The following is a 19,446-nucleotide window of genomic DNA, read 5'->3' as shown; positions in this document are numbered from 1 at the left end:
AGTTGTTCTGTTCTTAGGAACTGCTAGTTCCCTGTTCCCTCTCTCCTTTCCACACCTGGAAATTACCATCTGCAGTCAGCAGAGTCTTAAAGAGACTTCAGGATAGTATCCTGGGTGATTCATGCCAAAGCTTCAGTCCCATCTGATTTGAGCAGAAGTGATAATGCTACTTAGGACAGAGACACCTGAGTATTTATCAGATCCAAGTAGGACAAGCAACATGAATTCCCAATATATAAGTGCCTTTCTTGCTTTATCTACAAAACAGCTGGTGGAGACTACTTTTTCCTTGCCATTGAAAGAGCAGCCTACTTGGGTCTCTCCCGCATCTGTGTTCTTCCTGGTACTTTTCTGTTTGAGGTGAGATTATTTGGCAAGGAAACTTATATAACCCTGGGACTTATATGACCCTGGGCAAGTCTTTTTCCCTCTCTGGGCCTCAGTTCTTTCTAACAATGAAGGGGTTAGATTCTATCACTGAGATCCTTTCTAGCTCTCACAGTCTAAGACTCTGTGATACCGTCTCCACTATCCACCCTTTCTGCAGGTCCCCACCACCATTTTCCTCTTTTGGGCATCAGGGTGAGTGTAGATAGTTATTTCAGGCAAGGAAACTTATTTTAATCTGAATCCCTTCCACACACTCAAGGATGTGGGCCAGCCAGAGGAGTTGTTCTCTCTATCTCTGAGGCCAACCAGGGCTTCAATAAATACCAGCAATTATATGATTGAGAGGAGGAGACTATGGCTTTTTCCTCACCTTCCCATATATAGTATGCATACCCAGTAGAAGAAGTCCATTGCCTTCCCAAGGAAGGGGAGTGGCTTGGTGAGGACAGTTAAATATCACCAGGACATGCTTATTGTGGAACTCTATACAGATCAGCCGAGACCTGCTGGCCCTGTCAGAAGCATGGCTGGAGGTGCCATGTGGGTCATCCTCCCCTACAACCTGAGCAGAGTTGAGAGGGGAGCAGGGCAGTGTCTTCCTGGATTTTGGGAAAGAAGAACAGAGCTCTCTGGATTTCAGAGATTCTGTTTTCAGTGAAGCTTTCATGACTGTACCCTTCTCAAGTAAAAAACAAGAATTCAGAGGGGAGCATGTATAGCATAGGACAGAGAGATCACAACTGCATTTTCTTTAGTGTGTCAGGCTATAATTCTTCCCCTCGTGAGACTTCATATCTAGAAGGCCCCTAGTTGTTAGTGACCACAGCAGACCCCTCACCAATAGAGTAATGGTGGGGCTCCACTTGTAGCTTAGAGCCAATGCATAGCTATGTCTAATCCTGAAAAGGATTGATTAATTCATTAAATTAATTAATAATTAATAAAAATTAGCTAAGATTTTAGTCTCTAGATGAGGGATGCTAAGCCTTTTCTATTTGTTTCTAAATCCCTTTGGTAGTCTAATGAAGCCTGGGATCCCCTTCTTAGAATAATGGTTTTAAATGCATAAAATTAAATAGGTAGGAGTATACTTATATTACAATACAGTTATTAATACAGTTATCTATATAGTTATACTTCAAAAAATTCATAGACCCCAGGTTAAGAATGCCTGCTTTAGACTCTCCTAAGTCCTGTCTATGTCATATCTTATTTGTTTTGAATTTGAAAGGTTCCACTCTGACCAACGGAAGTCTACACTTGCATAGCCCTGTGAAGAGGAAAATTGAAGGGGACAAAGATTACGTCTTTGATAAGAGGCTCAGGTATAGCGTCCGTCAAAATGAAAGCAATTGTCGGTTTCGAGACATCGTGGTGCGAAAGGAAGAAGGATTCACACACATTCTGCTGTCCAGCCAGACTTCTGACAACAATGCCCTGACACCAGAGGTAAGAGAGAATGCCACAAGGGGTGATGAACTAGGGTCAGTGTCCACTGACACTTTGATCAAGACATTCAATATAATTACCTTTTTCTTAGCTACACTTAGAGGTTTCTATAAGGGGAAAGACAATTGATTAGTGGAAAAAAGCAAACCCATCAAAAGACTGTGTTTTGTTTTGTTTTGTTTTCCTACAGAATCAGAGCTGAAATGGAACCTTAGAGGTCATTTAGACCAACCCTTGACTAGTTAGGAAACCCTTCCATAACATTTCCAACAAGTTGTCATGCATACATGTGAAGACCTTCAGTAATGGGGAATTCACTATCTCTGTTCTTTGACAGCTCTAAGAAATTTGCTCTCTCCTCCCCCAACCCTTACATGAAGCCTAAATCTGCCTCTCAAGTCAAATCTAGAAGCATTTATTAAGCACCTGCTATGTGCCAGGCACTATGCTACGTGTTGGGGATACAGAGTAAGACAAATGAAGTCCCTCTTTTTCAGGAGCTCAGAGCTTTTCAGACTTTCTACCCATTACTCCTGGATTCCTCCCCTGGAGCTAAACAGACAAATCCATTCCGTCTTCCCCATGACAGCCCTGAAAATACTTGAAAATGATAATCACATCTCCCTAAACTCTTCTGTCTTAAAGCTAAATATCCCAAGTTTCTTCAATTTGTTCTTACTTGAAAGTGGTCTCCGGCTCTCACCACCTCGGCCCCCATTCACTGGCCATTAATCACAGAGACGCAGAATTGCAAAGGTCCTTAGAGGACATTTAGTACAGCCCTCACCTGAGCAGACAGCCCTTCTAGTCATTGAGGTAATCAGTAAGCATTTATTAAATGCCTGCTATGTTTCAGACATGGTAGTCCAGTGTCAAGATTACAAAGGCAAAGGACACACCCAGCTCTCAAGCAGTTCAGTCTAATGAGGGAGACAGCATGCAAATGGCTATATGCATGTAACATATATACAGGATGAATTGGAATAAACAGCTAGGAGACATCCAGCCTTTGAAGACCTCTAGAAATGGTAAACTCATTACCTTCTGAGGTGATCCATTCTACTTGCAGATAGCTCTAATTGTTGGAAGTTTTCCTTACAGCAAACCAAAACTTACCTCTCACATCTTTCATTCATGGATGTTAGCTCATCCCTCTATGGCCAGACAGACTAGGTCTAAACCTTTCTTCCACATGACATCCATTGTATTCCTTGAAGACAAATTTCTACCCAGTTCCTTCAGCTGATTCTTGCATGGCATGACCTTGAGGTCTTTCACTGTTCTGATTACCCTTCTGTAGATTGTCTCCAGCTTTTCTCCAGCTGAAAGTCTTCTGAAAATGTGGCTGAACTGAATACAATACTACTTAACTCATTCTGAACACAATGGCTCTCCAAATGAAATCTGAGACTACTCTGGCTACTTTTTCATTATCTATTGACTCTCATTGAGCTGGAAGTCACAAATTTTTGTCTAGCCATCTCCCTCTCCCCCACTGTCTTGTGCATGGATATTTTGTACTTGTTTAGGACTTTATATTTATCCCAATTAATGTGATTAGTAATCTTAGTGGATTGGCCTGTCATTCTAGGTTGTCAGTGTCCTTAGGTATATCTCAAGTTTCCTGCTATCTGAAAATTTGACAAATATGCCTTCATCTAAATCATTAATAAAAATGTTGAACAGAATGGGCTAACCAGAGACCCTCAGGAAAATCTACTAGAGACCTCCCTCCCTCCAAGTTGACAAGTTTCTATGTTTTCTTAGTTCCTGATCCCAATTTTTTTTCCTTTGAGGTCTCTTCACTTCTATGTTCAAGAGAGAAATGTATGTTCCTATAGCCCTTCTTCTAAATATTCCCCCTCTAAAGGGGGCAGGATGGGAAGGGATAGTATCCCAGGATCTGCTGGCTTGGCTGTTACTGAGAAATACCACAGGATTTGTCTGGAGGTGATTTCACTCAGGCCAACTCCCATCCTACCCCAGATCATACCTCTTTATAGAGCTGAGATTCACTCTTCCCTATGGGCAAGTCAAGACTTCTTAAGTATTTTTAAATACCCCATCCTTGAAGCGCAGTTTAATAGAGAAGAAGCTTTGAGTAGCAGAAAGAGACTAGAAATGTCATCAGAAGACCTAGATTTGAACCAGTTATCAGGCTTTGGCCAAGTCACCTTCATTCTTTGGTCTTCAGTTCTCTCCTCTATAAAAAAAAGGTCAGGCTAGATTGGATGCTTTCTAGATTTCCTTCTAGTCTCAACATTCAACATCAGCCCCTCTTTATAAGGATCTTCCCACTAAATCTGAGACTTGTTTTGTTTAACTCTTCTTTAATTTCTCTTAGTAGTGATACTAGTCTACGATACTGCCAGTATGAAGCTCTCTTTGACCTTGTTTGTGACCCTTCCCAGTCTTCTCTGTAACCATCCTTCCAGCCTGAATCAGTTTTGTGTTTTTGCTTTCTAGAAAAGATTAAAAGAGAGAACTCTTCTCTCTCTTGGCCCAGTTCCCCTCTTGGGATGGGTGGCCAGTTCTATAGAACTGTTTCTTTCTTAAGTTGGAAAGGGTAAGAGGTGGAGGAAGGGGTCACCTAGAACCTCCCTTGTTCCTCTGACCATTCCATTGCCTAATCAAGACCTCTAAAGTCAAGGGACGTTCTCCCTTTGGGTCAGCCAATGTGGTGCCTCACCTCCAATGGATGGAATATGGAACTCAATATCAGAGCCCTCAGCACATGACAGGGCTTCTCCAGCTTATTCTTCAATCTGTAATATAGATCTACAGATCTATTTATTTAGTCCAGTGCCTGACAACTATCACTCCTGCCCCAAAGTGCATCCCTGTGCCCTCACCCCTGCTCCAAAGCACATTCCAGTGTCTCTTGGTTTCACATTTAGGTTCATTAATTAAAGACATGGAGCTACTTTAAGGTTGTGTCTGTTGTAGCTAGGTTACCTTTGTGGAGTGGGTCTGACAAATTTTTAGCCTTCCAGCCAGAGTAAGATTTCTGGGAAGAGGACACGATTTTGAACAAATAGGAAGTATGCTTCTCTCTCAGCTCAGTCCTGCTTCCAGCGCTCCCCATTTACCTACAGTTCTTGGTAGCCAGTTAGCCCAGTAGCCTTAAGGTGATGGCAGAAATTTGTTGAGGTTCCAGTTCGTCCAGAGCCACCTGTGGGTGAACAAAGTGAAATCAATGGACATTGAAATGACCAGTCAGGATCCATCTCATTTTTCCAAGTTAAGTGGTTAATGGGTTTTCAGACATGAAGAAATATTGCCTGTATACCCGTTTTTCCTTCACAACCAATGAGCCTTTCTCATTTATAGCCCGTAACACTACCTGTTTAGGGTAACACCCCTTAGGTACTTGTTGGCATGATTTAGAAGCTGTGTGTCCTTGGGAGAATTACTTCATCTCCCTAGACTTAGTTTCCTCATTAGTCACATGAGGGCACTGTGCCTTCCAGTGCTGACATTCTGAGTCTTAATTAGCAAGTCATTTCAGTTCAGCTCAGTTCAACAGGGGGTAGCCTTAGTAGAATGGAAAAACATTGTTTTGGGGGATCAGATAACCTGAGGTAGGAATCCGGGTTCTGCTATTTACTACTAGGTAGAATGGTACATTGAGTAAACCACTGGACTTGGAATCAGAAAGACCTGAGTTCAAATCCTGACTCAGAAACTTACTATCTGGGTGACCCTGAGCAAGTCACTTAACCTCTGTTTACCTCAGTTTCCTCATCTACAAAATGAAGGATAATCACAGCACTTAACTTCACAAGGTAATGGAGAGGCTCAAATGAGATAAAACGTCTAAAGCACTTTGCAAAGCTTCAAGCACTACATAGGTACTATCATTACTGTTACTGTTGTCTGTGTCAGCTAGGGCAAGTCTCTTATAGAGAAGGAAACTGAACCTCACCTCGCAGTGTTGAAGAGTGGCCCCAACAAAGAAATATGTGGAGCCTGAAGGGGAAAGTGTTTTCCTTGTAGGGGCAATCAAAGAAGGCTTCTTGAAAGAGATAGTGTTTGAGGTCGTCTTTAAAGGATCGATAGGAGTTTAATGGGCAAAAAAAAGAGGAAAGAAGGCATTTAAGACAGACAAAATAGCATCAGCAAAGTGATGGAGGTGGAGCTCACAGTATGTGTTAAAGAGCAGAAATTTATTCAGTTTGTCTAGAGAGAAGGGGGAAGGGAATAAAGATTTATACAGCCATTTAGTATGTGCCCAGCACTGTGCGAAGCACTTCACAAACATTATCTTATTTGGTCCTCACAACAACTCTATGAGGTAGGTGGTGTTATTATCCCCATTTCTTACAGTTGAGGAAACTGAGGCAAGCAGAAGTTAATTGACTTGCCCAGGGTCACACAGCTAGTAAATGTCTGAGGTGGGATTTGAACTCAGGTCTTCCTGACTCAAAGCCCAGTGCTCCATACACTCTGCCACCTAGCTGCCAGAGTAGAGGATATTTGGAGGGTAATACTAGCACCGAGAAGGGAGGCATCTGATGCCAGATTGTGGAATGACATGAATGCCACATAAAGGAAGTTTGAACTCTATTTCAGAGGCAGTCAGGAGTCATGGAAAATGTTTGAGTTGAGAAGTGAAGCCAGCATGTATACTCTTCACTGTAAAGAGTGCCAAGTGTGAGTTTTCTCACTTCTAAGGTCCAATATTTGTTTACTTTCACCTTCCCCAGGAAACAAGAGCATGAACCCCTTGGAAGCTAAGTGTTCTGTGGGATCATTCAGTTACCTCCAATTCAACAGAAATTTATTAAAAACACACTATGTACAGAACCCTGCTCAGCACTGGGGACACAAAGGGACCATTTTCTTTTCATAAGATGTAGTATCCCAAAAGTCTTAGTGTGGTTTTAAGCTTTATGGCTTTCTTAAGTGTTAATAGCTTAAAGTCACATTCAGACTTTTCAGACACCCTGCATAGGTGATGATATTCCTGTAGTTGTGTTTGCTGTAACTGTCAATAGAGCATGGGTCAGAAGATAAGGGACAGTGAGATATTAGCAAAGAGGCAGGACTTTCACACCCATGCAGTTTCATCTTCCTTCCTGTCTAAGATTCCCTCCAAGTTCAAACTGAATTTGTGTGAGTAGGGATAGCTCGAGGGAGTCATCAGTTACTGGAGCTGGGCCAGCTGGCTTCAGGCTGTGTTTTCTTTAGCTATAGACCCTGGCCCTGCACCCAGGGCCCCTTAGTAGGCATTGGCTTCACATACCCCAGATTTGTGAAGCTGGCCAGCCTCCTGTCCCCACCATCCAGCAAACAGTTTCGAAGCAGACTGTGGAGCAGATGGTGGAGCGTTGAGGAGGAAGAATCTTCTTTTCCTCTATATTCATTAGAGGGTTCGTTCCTGACTCTCTTTCAGAGGCATATTAACCACATGGAAATGTTAGAAAAAAAATCACACCACGTTGTTTCCCCCAAACTTTTTATAGGCCATATTTTCATTAGTTTGAATCACTGGCCGGTTATAGCATGACTGAATGATAACAGCAGCAGCACTTCACATTTATACAGTAACTTTACGGTTTGCAAACTCTGGTTTGCAGCCAGCTCAGAATTCCATGGAAGTCAGTAAAAAAAATGGTGATGAATGAGTCTGGTTTTCTTGTTCAAGTTCATGAAGGTACAAAAAGCAAGCCTTTCTTGGCCCAAGGGGAAAAAAAATCTTCCCTTCAACAACAACAGTCCTCAGGCAGGTGTTCTTAGTTAGTGAGGTCAGTGAGTTAGTTGTCTCATATGTGGCTTAGTTTCTTCAGCATTCAAACTTCTTGCTATACTGATTAAAAAACCAAACCAAAAACCAACCGAGTCTTTATCACTAGCTTTTGTCAGGAAGAGAGGGTTGATGTGGGCTTCCTACCCCAACCTCCTCCTCTCTCACCATGCTGGTAAAATCTAGAGGCAAATAAGAAAGCCCAGAGACTCCTGTGAGCCTTATGTGGAAGGTGTGAGCAAAGCCCTCACCTAATCTGACTTTGGGTTGGATGCCCATAAATAGTCCAAAAAGTCAGCTATCCCATTCTATGTGGGGAGACTTCTGTTAAGTGAAGATTTCACATTTGATCTAAGGAGAATTGGGATGATATTTATTCATAATCCTGTGCAGCCCCTGAGGAGAGAGAAGTTCGTGAATTTGTCTTCCTTGTCTAGAGAAAATCACTGGTACGTGCTTGAAATTCCAATTTTCCTTGGCAGAATGGCTGAATGATGCCAGGGTTCTAATGCTCTTCCCTCTCATCCCTCTCCCCACTCTAGCTTTGGAAGTCTGAAAAGGAGGCTGCAGGGCAAGTGGTCCTCATCTTCACCTGATTAGAAGTTGTAATCTAGGAGAGAACTTTTTAATTGGATGTTTTCTCCTTTTTGCTCAAGATGAGTTATTATGAGTAGGGACCATCTCCAGTAGGTCAGTTCCCCCATATCAGATTAAGTGAGTGTTCTTCCATCCCCTACGTGATGGAGCAATGGAGAACTTGCTATTTCTAGAGGTAATCAACACTACTTTAACAACTCTAATTGTTACAATTTTGATGTCTTGTAGCATGGATCCCTGTACATAGCAGGTGATTGATTAATATTTGGTTAGATTTTGAATACTAGCTACAATAATTCAAACCAATGAGAAATCCCTGTCATTACCCCTAGTCCTATCTGTGAAATGAACCTATTTGTGACCAGTTTGACATTGTTAACAAATTCATTAATTGTAGTCCCCTGCATGATAAATTCCACTGAACCTGTCCAGGGCTGGAGTCTAAGGTTTAATTCTTAATTTTCAAAATGTAAGTAAAAACTTGCTTTCTCAGGGGTCTGTGGCATAACCTTGGAGTCCTAGATGCAAAGAGCAGTCCTTACCCATGCCACAGGCCAAGCTTTGTTATCTCTAGAGGGTTTATACTGAGGAAGAGACCTCTGATCTATGAGATAATACAGCTCAGAAAGTAGAAGAGATGGGGAAGGTTTAGAACACAGGGCAACTTGACCCAACATATGGCCATTCCGCCATATATACCTTTCCCGTCACCAGTTAGTTACCCCCAGATGCTGGACTCGTAGCCTGTGACCTGCTGAGACTGAGTGGTGATTCTTCTTTCTGGCATTTTAAAGCCTTTCAGAAGTATGGTCCTAGTCCATACTTTTAGACTGGTTGATTACACATTATTTCCCCTCATCCCATCTCCCATCTACATGTTTTTCACAGGCTGCCCTCTATGCCTGGAATGCTCTCCCTTCTTATTTCTACTTCTTGGAACTCCTAGAACCCTTCAAAACTTAAGTACCATCTTCTTCAAGAGACTTTTCCCACTTCCCCAGTTGTGAGTGTTTCCACCCACCAAAAACACCTGTGTATTTAATTTGTACATACTTTTTATCTAATTGTCTATGTAGGTGTTGGTTCCATGAGTAGAATGTAAGCTTCCCGGAGGGCAGGTGTGTTTTAATTTTAGTTTTTGTGCCCCCAGCCCCAAAGCACAGTACCTGGCACAGAGGAGATGACTAATACATGCTTGTTGAATTCAACTGAATTAAATTAAGTCGAAACAAATGCAGTTATCACCACAGAGAAATACACAGAGTCATAATCACACAGCACCAGAAGGCCTTGACATCCAGGCTGGAGAATCAGTCATTAACCACCAGGCCTAATTCCTCCCTTTGTGAGATGGGTTGCAGCTGTGCTAAGCATGTCCCATTGTTTACTCTTCTCTGTACACAGATTATGAAGGAAGTTCGGAGAGCATTGTGCAACGCGTCCACGGACGACAGCAAACTCTTGCTTCTCAGCGCGGTTGGAAGTGTGTTCTGTAGCGGCTTAGATTATTCCTACTTACTTGGCAGGTTGTCCACCGACAGAAGAAAGGAGAGTACCAGGATTGCAGAAGCTATAAGGTGACCCACACTGACCCTGAGCTCTGTCTGCTCTGGGCCTCAGGACAGCCTCTGATTGACCAGGGCTCAGGGAGCACCTGAACAGTACATTGGGGTGATAGTTTAAGGGAATACAAAGCAACACGTTGCCATAGGAGGGGGCTTGGTGACTGTTTTCCTTTTTTTTCCCTCCCATGTATAAATCTCAGTCCATTCCCAGACTGAAATGCTCATTTGTGTATCTATTCCTGTCCTTCTGCTCATCCACTTAAAATTCTTCTTTTCAGATGAAAATAAAAAGCCTGTGCCTTTATTTATTTATTTACTTTCCAAATTGACTGTGGCATTAATTCCCTGGGGGGCAGACCTTGACCTGTCAAACTCCTGTTGTGTGTTTTGTTAATCAGAGATGCCCAAAAGATTTGGTAGCTCTGATTCATAGCTGCCTGTCTGCTTGGCCCTGGGAGAGGCAGGGAGCTAGACGAACCTGTTCTGCCGCTCATTGAACAGTCTTCTCTGCCTCCAGTGAAACAGGAATGCCAGAGTTTCTGAGTAGGGGCCAGTTGCTGTACGTACTGATAACAGGAGTTGTGTTTTAACCTAACTGGGAGCTAAGAATTAGATCTAAGGCCAAGGAGGTCACCTGCAGATTATGACCTTTTATTATACGGTTCATTACTATCTGGACCGAATTGTGATCTCTGAACTAATATGCACAGTGAAATCCTAGTGTAATGTGCTAAATAAGACTGCTTGGCCAAGGTCAGCCTTGTACACGATGGATAGTCTTTGTAAAAGGGTTCCCTTGTATTTGTTCTACTGATCAGGACCGCTGGTGGGACAGTCCCAATGCAGCCCTCAGAGTGTTGGCAAGTAGACCACTTCTCCCCAGAGTCAGGCGAAGAAGAGTGCCAGATTCTGTGTAAGACTTGGTCCTGATTACAGCCAGGAGAGGCAGGGAAATTCTGCTGATGATTGTGGGATTCCCCCAGTGCGTCCTGCCTTTGGGAGCTTTGTCTCCATGTCTTTATTGGTTTGGTGCCTCTGACAAAATCCATTCTCTCTTTTAGAGAAGTGATCCTGAAACTTTCTCACCTGACATATTCTCACTATAACCTATTCCAAACTTCTTCTGGAAAGAGTTTCCATATTGTTGAGAGAGGAGAAAATAGAAACTTTTTTTCCTTTTCTTCAACCCAGAGAAAACAGGGACAATGAGGAGGAAGAAATGAATTGTAAACTCTTAAAGTTGGAAAATATCTTAGTGATCTTCTAGACCAAGCCCCTGCCTGAAATTTAGACACTTTGTCACCTAGCCCCCAGAGTTCATTTCTATCTGTTTTTAGGTTATTCCTTAATATGAGCCCAAAGCAGTCTTTCTACAATTTCTTTCTTTTTTTAAAAATAAATTTATTTATTTTTAGTTTTCAACATATAATTCCTATTCATCTTTCTAGTTCATTCCACTGGGTCAAACAAAATAAATCAATTCTCCCTCACACCTGAGAGCCCTTCAGATTCTTTGTATTTGCTTTTTTAGCCCCTAAGACAGTTAAACATTTTTGCTAATTGATTGACAACTATCATGTGCTCCTAATTTTTTTTTCTTTCTCAGACTAAACTTCCTTAGTTCCTTTAATCAGTCTTTGTATGACATAGTCTCTAGTCACTCTAGGTTATCAATGACCCTCTTAAAATTTGGTGCATTAAGTAATAACAGATTTCTAAGTAAAGGTCACCTTGCTTTGAATCCTACTCTATTACTTGCTTCCTGTGTAACCCTGGGCATGTTATTTAGCTCTGTGGGCCCGAAGTCCAGGTGTCAGGTGATGAAGGCTTGAACCAGGGTGTTGGCTATAAGTGGGGAGAAGTAGATGTATCCAGGATATGTTAAGATAAAAACAGTAAGGCACCAGATTGAATGTGTAGGGTAAGGTCAAAAGAACAGCTAAGAATGAAACTCAGGTTGTAAGCCTTGGTGACCGGGAGGATATTGGTGTCCTCAATGGTAATAGGGAGGTGAGAAAGAGGAGGTTTTTAGGAAATAATGAGTTCTGTTCTGGACACACTCAGTTTGAGATGTCTACAAGATGTCCAGTTTAAGGTGTTGAACAGGTAGTCGGTTGAGACTGGAGGTCAGAAGAAAAGTTGGGGCTACATAGATATGATGATTGAATCTTTGGAAAGTGATGAGATTCTCACCTTGATTAGATCGTATAAAAGGAGAAGAGAGGTCCCAGGAAAGATGCTTGGGGTAGGATGTGGTTTAGACTCAAGCAAAGGAAACTGAGATTGATCCAGCTTCAGTACTCAACACCTTTTTAGCCTCCTCAGCTGTCTCTCCCCTCTGATTGGAGGGCTAGAGGGCAGAGGAGTAACTCCTTCCAAAGCCTTCTTACTTTATAGAGGGCTCAGAGCTTCCCAGCTAAATTCTTTATTTTCCATACGACACTGCGTGGCAAACATCTGTACCCTCTGGTGGCCACCCCAGGCCCCTTTCAGCTTCCTTTTGGGTACTGTCTTTCCTATTAGACTTCAAGCTCTTTGAGGGTAGGGATTGCCTTTCTTTTTTCTTATTTGTATCGCCAGTGCTCCACAGCATCTGTCACATTGTAGGCGTTCAATAAATGTTTATTGACCATGACTATAACTATGAGAAGAGTAGTCAGGCATGTGGGAGGGGAACTGGAGAAAGAAGTGTCATGAAAAGCTAGAGAGTAAAAAGTATCCTGAAGAGAGTGATCAAAAATGCTAAAATCTGGAGAGGAGTCAAGAAGGATTGGCATTGAGGAAAAGCCATGACTTTTGTCAATTAAGAGATCATTGGTCCCTTTAGAGAGAGCAATTTCAGTTTAATGATGAAGTCAGAAGTTAGACTGCAAAGGGTTTAGAAGACAGTGGAAGGAAATGAAATGGAGGCGCCAGTTGATAGCTTTCTTGAGGAGCATAGCCATGAAAGGAAAGAGAGATACAAGTTGATAGCTAGTATGGATCAAAAGAAGGAGGAGACATATCAAAGTGTATGTATAGATTAGTAACTTTTATTGCATACCACTGCATAAATTCTTTTCCAGAATGGTTAGACCAATTAATGGCTCTAGCAATGGCATATTAGTATTTCTGTATTCCAAATCTCCTCCATAATTGAGTATTTCTATCTTTTACCATCTTTGCCAATTTGAGTGCTATAAGGTGATTCTCCAGTGTTGTTTCAATTTTAATTTCTCTTATTATAAGTGTTTTGAGCATTTTGTCACATAATTATTAATGGATTGTATTTCTTTCCGAATGACTTGTCTTAATGATGTTAAGCACAGGTAAGTGTAGGGATCCTCATGACCAGCAGAGTGATGAAGTTTCAGCCACAGCAGCCTGTGAAACAAAAAATACAAAATGGCTCTCAGTCGTGTGCCCCCTTCTGATTCTCCAGGGACAGTGCCAAGATGACATAAAATGGGGCAGAGAGAATTACACAGTTTTTATACTTCCCACAGACTTCAGCTTGACTATTATTACACTAAATATGTCCAGTGACCAACAAATGTGCAGATAACTGGAGGAACAGAATCACATCAATCTTTATTTTATCAGTGTTAAGTGAAACCAAAAGAAAAAAGGAAAGTACAGCCAAAGAAAAGATGGTATGAGGTTTTCCTTAAATAATGTGCAAAGGAAATGGCAGAATTGTTTTTATTGTTTTGTCATATACCCAAAGATATCAAGAAAATTCATTTCAGTGGACATTTGGTCATCTTGTATTGAAGAGCTCAGGATAAGCATTAGCAAAATAGACAACCAGGGTATTAATTGCAATGTGTGCACCAACAATCTGCAAAGGAAAGAGAGGTAGAGAAATTTAACGAGGAATTCAGTAGGAGCCCCCAAATTAAATAAGCATAGAAAATTGGATCAGATGATAGTAGGATTATCAGCTTAGAGTTGGAAGAGACTTCAAGGGCTCTCTAGCGCAACCCTTTCATTTCCAGTTGGGTAAAATCAGACCCAGGAAAATTAAGTGACTTGCCCCGAATCATATGCATGGTAAGCATCAGAATCAAGTAGGATTTGAACCCAAGTTCTTTTACTTCAGAGCCAGTGATATCGCCACCACACCTTGCTTCTGTGCAAAAGTGGGAGTAGATGAGGATGGAAAAAATATATTGGAAAACATGGATAAGGAAAAAGGAATGAGACAGGTCAAAGGCTTAAAGATTGCACAGAGGCATCACCCCTGTGTATCATGAATACCTTCTTCAAGAATCACTATACCCTCCACAAGAGTCTTCTCTGATTTCTCTGAAACTGTCCGTTTGTCATTTTTAATGGCACAGTGGTATTTCATTACATTCATATACCATAATTATGTTAGCCATTCCCCAATTGATGAGCATCCCATTGGTTTCCAGTTCTTTGCCACTAAAAAAAGATCTGCTATAAATTTTTTTTATAAATGTATCCTTTTTCTCTTTCTTGGTATTTTTGACATATAAGCCTAGTAGTGCTATTGGTAGATAATAATATAGTTACATTTATATAGTGCTTTCAGATTTTTTTACCCTCACAACTCTGAGAGGTAGATGCTATTATCACCCCCATTTTGCAGGTAAGGAAACTGAGGCAAGCAAAATTTAAGTGACTTGTCCAGGGTCACACAATAAGTATTTGAGACAGGGTTTGAACTGAGATCTTCCAGACTCCATCCATGTGGAGCACCCCCATCCCACTGTACCACCTAAATGCCTCATAAATCAAAGAATATGAACAATTCAGTAGCTTTTCAGGAGCAGATAGCAAGTAAAACAAGTATTACATGGAGGGCAAAAGGAAAGATTGTGGTGAATGTGAGCAGATTGATTGCAATTTATAAAAAGTGAGGAACTTTGAAGAATGACTGGGGGAAAAAAGACATTTTGATCAAGGGAACAGAATGAGAGATACCAAGTGGACAGTCCTCATGCTACATTGACATCCTTGTGCTATGAGGAGAAATCAAAAATCCACCCAGCATGTGGACCCCATGTGTTAAACTTAGGTCAGGAAATGGACTAGTCACATAGGATGGGCAGTTACGAATGGGTTGCTATACGAATCTTTGAAGGGAATGTCCAAATCAATGAAATAACAGATCCATTTGAGTATTTCAGCTGAATATTTGATCACATCTCTTGACTGTCTATTGGTGAATTCTCATCAGTTTGTGCCAGTTCTGTGTATATTAGGCAGTCAGGTGGTGGAGGGGAGAGAGTACTGGGTGTGGAATCAGGAAGACCTGAGTTCATTTCTAGACTCAAACACTTAGTAGCTGTGTGTCCCTGAGCAAGTCATTTAATTTGTTTGCCTGAGTTTTCTTGGCTATAAAATGGATATAAAAATAGCACCTGCCTCCTAGGGTTGTTGTGAGAATCAAATGAGATAATATTTGTGAAGCACTTAGCACAGTTTCTAGCACATAGTAGGTGCTAGATAAATATTAGTTATTATTATTATTTATATACACACATATACGCAGATTTGGATGTCAGACTTTTTATCAGAGATGTTTGATAGGAAGGTGTTACCCCAAACTGCAGTTTCTCTTCTTCATCTTAATTGCTTTAATTTTCTTCACAAAACCTTTTTCATTCACCATAATCTAAATTGTCTGTTTTGCCATTTGTAATTTTTTAAAATCTCCTCTCTACCTGAGTGTTTCCCTAACCATAGTTGTGAAAGATGTGACCTTTTCTCATTGTCTATTTTTTTAAATACATGAATACACAAAGGATTAATGATCTTGCCAACAAGGGGAACTCATGGTGTGGAAACCCTTATAAATTCAGATTGTAAGTGATTTAGTAGGTAAGTCCTAGGAACTTGCTCCAGGCGTATAGAGAGAGATTAAATGACTTGCCAAGGGGAGACATTGGTACATTTCAGAGGAGAAATTTGAATCCAGGTTTTCCTGATTTCAAACTTAACACTCTATTCACGATTCCATACTGCCTCTCTGTATATAAAAATAATAATAATAATAATAATAATGTGACTCTTTGCTTATGTGGTTTATCCATTTGGAATTTATTCTGAAGCATGGTATAAGCCTTTGGGTTAACTAACTCTATTTTCTTCCAAGCTACTTTCCAGTTTTTGTAGTAGTTGTTGTCAAATAGAAATTCCCTCACTTTGTTTTTTCTACCCTAGGTTTATTGAGCACTGGGCTATTGTACTCATTTGTTTCTGGGTCTTGCTTCCACTGACCTGCTTTTCTATTTTTCAAAGAAATTTTTTATAATTACTGTTCTATAATGTAATTTGAGATCTGGTAATATTAAGCCTCCTTATTCTAAATTTTTATGATTTTATGAAATCTTTGACCTTTTTCAAAACCTTTTAAATGAATTTTTAAAAAAAATTTTTTTATCTAGTTCTATAAACTACCTTCTTGGTAGTTTATTTTAAAGACCAATCTATACCTGAATTTTAAAACTATCATTTTTATCATATTGGGGAACCAGCCATCAATATTTATTTATGTCTTCCTTATAACAATAGTAGTAATAATAATAGGTAACATTTGTATAGCATCTATTATGTGCTAGGCACTGTGCTAAGCACTTTACAAATATTATTTCATCTGATCCTCCCATAACCCTGGGAGGTAGATGCTATTATTATTACCATTTTACAGATGTTAATGAAGACAATTTGGTAGTTGCAGTTATATATTTTGTAACTTGAGGGTAATTTGACAAGTTGAATCATGGATAATTTATTTAGTAGTTATTTTTAATAGAAATTCTCTTTCTCTTATAAGAGATGGAGTTCCACACCTTCACTTGTAATCAATGTAGTTACATTGATTGATCAAGTTGGTAAAGTTTTAAATGTGTGAATGAGATGGTCTACATGCTATGATCCCTTTCTGAGGCATGAACATTGGGTCACATTTTGGTGAAGGAAGGGAGCATGATTACGTAACCCGATATCATTGCAGCTGTAAAACAGTCCACAGCTTAGGAGCACCTTGGGGAAACAGAGATTTGCACCTGTACTAGGGGGCAACAAAAAGCAAAAAAATGGGGAGCAGAGATGAGGAGAGATGTGGTAAGTGAGCCCCAAGAGAGTGCTACATTTCCTCCCTACATGGACCATGCTATTCAAGATATTAGACCAGTAGTAGAAAATAGCTCTAGCAGGGAGCAGGTAAAGACACATTGAGGAAAAAAGAGACACAGATACATACAGAAATATAGACTCCCCAGTGAGGAAGCCATTTCAATGGGTGTGAGCCCTTAAACAAGAGAGGAGTGTCAGCTATGAATCAAAGAAAGGATTTTCACTAACAAGGAGCTGAGAATTTACCTTTTGACCAAATGTATTCTCTGTAATTAGAGGCAACTTTCCCATCTACCTATGTGCAATTGTGGGAGATGGAGACCCAAACTTTTAAAGAGGGTGTTTGCGCTAATTATTCTTACCAATACCATTTTAGTAAACGTCCTTTGCTTAAAAAAAATGGCTGTCCACTTGCTGATGGAAATCACACCAATGGGGGCCTGGAACCCTTAGGCTACTATCCTTAGTATCCTGAAAGAAAACAGCCATCATTTGGGGACCACAACCTTCAAGTGAGAGGGAGTTGGGAAAGTAGTCCCAAAGGAGATCCTGTACTGTCTCTTCCTCCTTTGTTTATGTTGTGCTTTTTCTTATTAAATACAGAAAAGTAATAATTTTGATGGATTTGTTTTGTATCCTACTACTTTACTAATGTTGTTAATAATCTCAAATTGTCTTCTAGATTGATTCTCTAGGGTTTAAATAACTTTTTCTCCTCTTTGATGACAGTGTTTGTTTCTTTAACTTCTTTACCATTATAGATGATATTTCTAGTTTGGTGCCAAATAATAGTGAATATTACTGCTTTACTCTGAGCATATTCGAAGAGCTTCCAATTTTCCTTTATTTCAAATGATAATATTTTTAAATTTTAGGTAAATGCTTTTTATCATACTAAGGACTCCTATCCTACCATATCTGTGCTTTTTATAATTCTTCATATAAATGAGTGCTGTATTTTACCAATGTTTTTTCTTCATTCATTGATAAAAATCTTGTCCTTTTTTGCTGTTTTTGTTATTTTTATGATTAATTACTCTAGTTGTCTTCCTCACGGTGAACAATTGCTGCATTCTTGATGTGAATCTAAATTGTTCATAATTAATGATTTTTAGATTTATTCCTAGAGTATCTTTACTAAAATTTTATTCAAAAGTTTTGAATCAGTATTCATTAGTGAAATTGGTCCATTATTTTCTTTTCCATTTTATAGCTCCCTGATTTGGGTACCTGAACTACATTTGTCTCATCAGAGGAGGTTGGTAGAGTGCCTTCTTTCTCTATTATTGAGAACAATTTATATAATCATAGGAATTAAATGTTCTTTATATGATAATTAGACCTCATTTATAGATCTGGTCAAACCAGGAATTTTTCCCCTTTTGGCAGTTCATTTATGTCTTTTCTTTATGGATTTCCTCTTGTGAGTCTGGGTTGTTTAGAATATATCTCTCATGATTTGTTAATTTGGGTATTTTATATTTTGTAGCTAGTCATCCATTTCTCTAAGTCTTCAATTTTGCTGGCATATAATTGAGCATAATAGCATCTAATAATTTTCTCTTTTCTCTATTCTGTTTGCACTCAACTACATTCATTTTTTAATTAACTAATGGTTTATCCATTTTGGTACTGTTAAAAAACAGTTGTTTTGTTTCTTAGTTCAAAAGTTCTTTTGTTTCAAATTTCATTTTTTACTCTCAAAATTTCTTCATTTTTCCTTGTCTTAGAGTTAATTTGTTACTTTCAACTTTTAACTTGCACATGCAATTTAGTAATCTTATGTATTTTGTTAACATATCTTTTCAGAGAGATAAATTTTCCTCTAAGGACGCTTTAGCTGCATCCCATATATTTTGGTATGTTGTCCCACTGTTACCATTTTTAAAAATAATTACTTATTGATTCTATGATTTGTTCCTTGACCCACTCATTATTTCAGATGACATTACTTATTCTTCATAAAATCTAGATCTTTTGTTCATTTTTCCTTTATTGATAATTATTTTCACTCTATCGTGGTCTTTAAGGGACCACAATATTTAATATTTCCCCCTTTATGCATTTATTTGTGATTTCTTAATATGCTATCACATGATTTTTTTTGGTAGTGGTACCATGTAGTGCTGAAAATTAAGAAAACCTTCTAATAAATCTTATTTAGAAATTATAATGGGTCTCTTGAATCTAGTTTTCCCAATGTTTCATTCAGACCTATACTTTCCTTCTTGTGTACCTTTCTATTAGATTTATTAAACTCTTAAAGAGGAAAACTAAAGTTACTCACAATTAGTCTCTATCAAGGTATTTTTATATTTTAGTTAGCCTTTCCTTTAAGCATACCATTTTGTGCATACCTATTTAATAATGATTATTCCCTTACATATTCATATATTGTTTATTTATCTGTTGTGCCTTTAAGCAAAAGATAATTTCCCTGCTTGTCACTCTTGTTAGTATATATATTTTACTATTACCTTATCCCAAACTATGATTGAAACCTCTGCTTTTTTGAAATCACCTGTAGCATAATAAATTTTGTTCCAAATTATTGGGTTCTTCTTTCTGTTTTTCCTTCATAACATCACCCTATCTCTCAGTCTGAATGACATT

The 19,446-nt window shown here is 39.4% G+C and overlaps 1 protein-coding gene across 2 annotated transcripts in view; it reads left to right on the top strand.

The window, feature by feature from the left end:
• Nucleotides 1-19,446, top strand: part of CDYL2 (chromodomain Y like 2) — a 218,203-nt gene that overhangs the window by 169,486 nt on the left and 29,271 nt on the right. For both annotated transcript variants that reach the window (XM_020964871.2, XM_078149473.1), the window contains 2 exons: nt 1,622-1,839; nt 9,587-9,759. In XM_020964871.2, the coding sequence (XP_020820530.1) occupies nt 1,622-1,839; nt 9,587-9,759 (391 nt within the window). The remainder of the gene's footprint in view (nt 1-1,621; nt 1,840-9,586; nt 9,760-19,446) is intronic.

Source organism: Phascolarctos cinereus, unplaced genomic scaffold, assembly GCF_003287225.1.
Source record: "Phascolarctos cinereus isolate Bilbo 61053 unplaced genomic scaffold, phaCin_HiC Scaffold_2;HRSCAF=192, whole genome shotgun sequence".
NCBI classification, from domain to species: domain Eukaryota; kingdom Metazoa; phylum Chordata; class Mammalia; order Diprotodontia; family Phascolarctidae; genus Phascolarctos; species Phascolarctos cinereus.
Note: the sequence above shows the minus strand (reverse complement) of the source record. Positions and strands in the feature narration are given on the sequence as shown.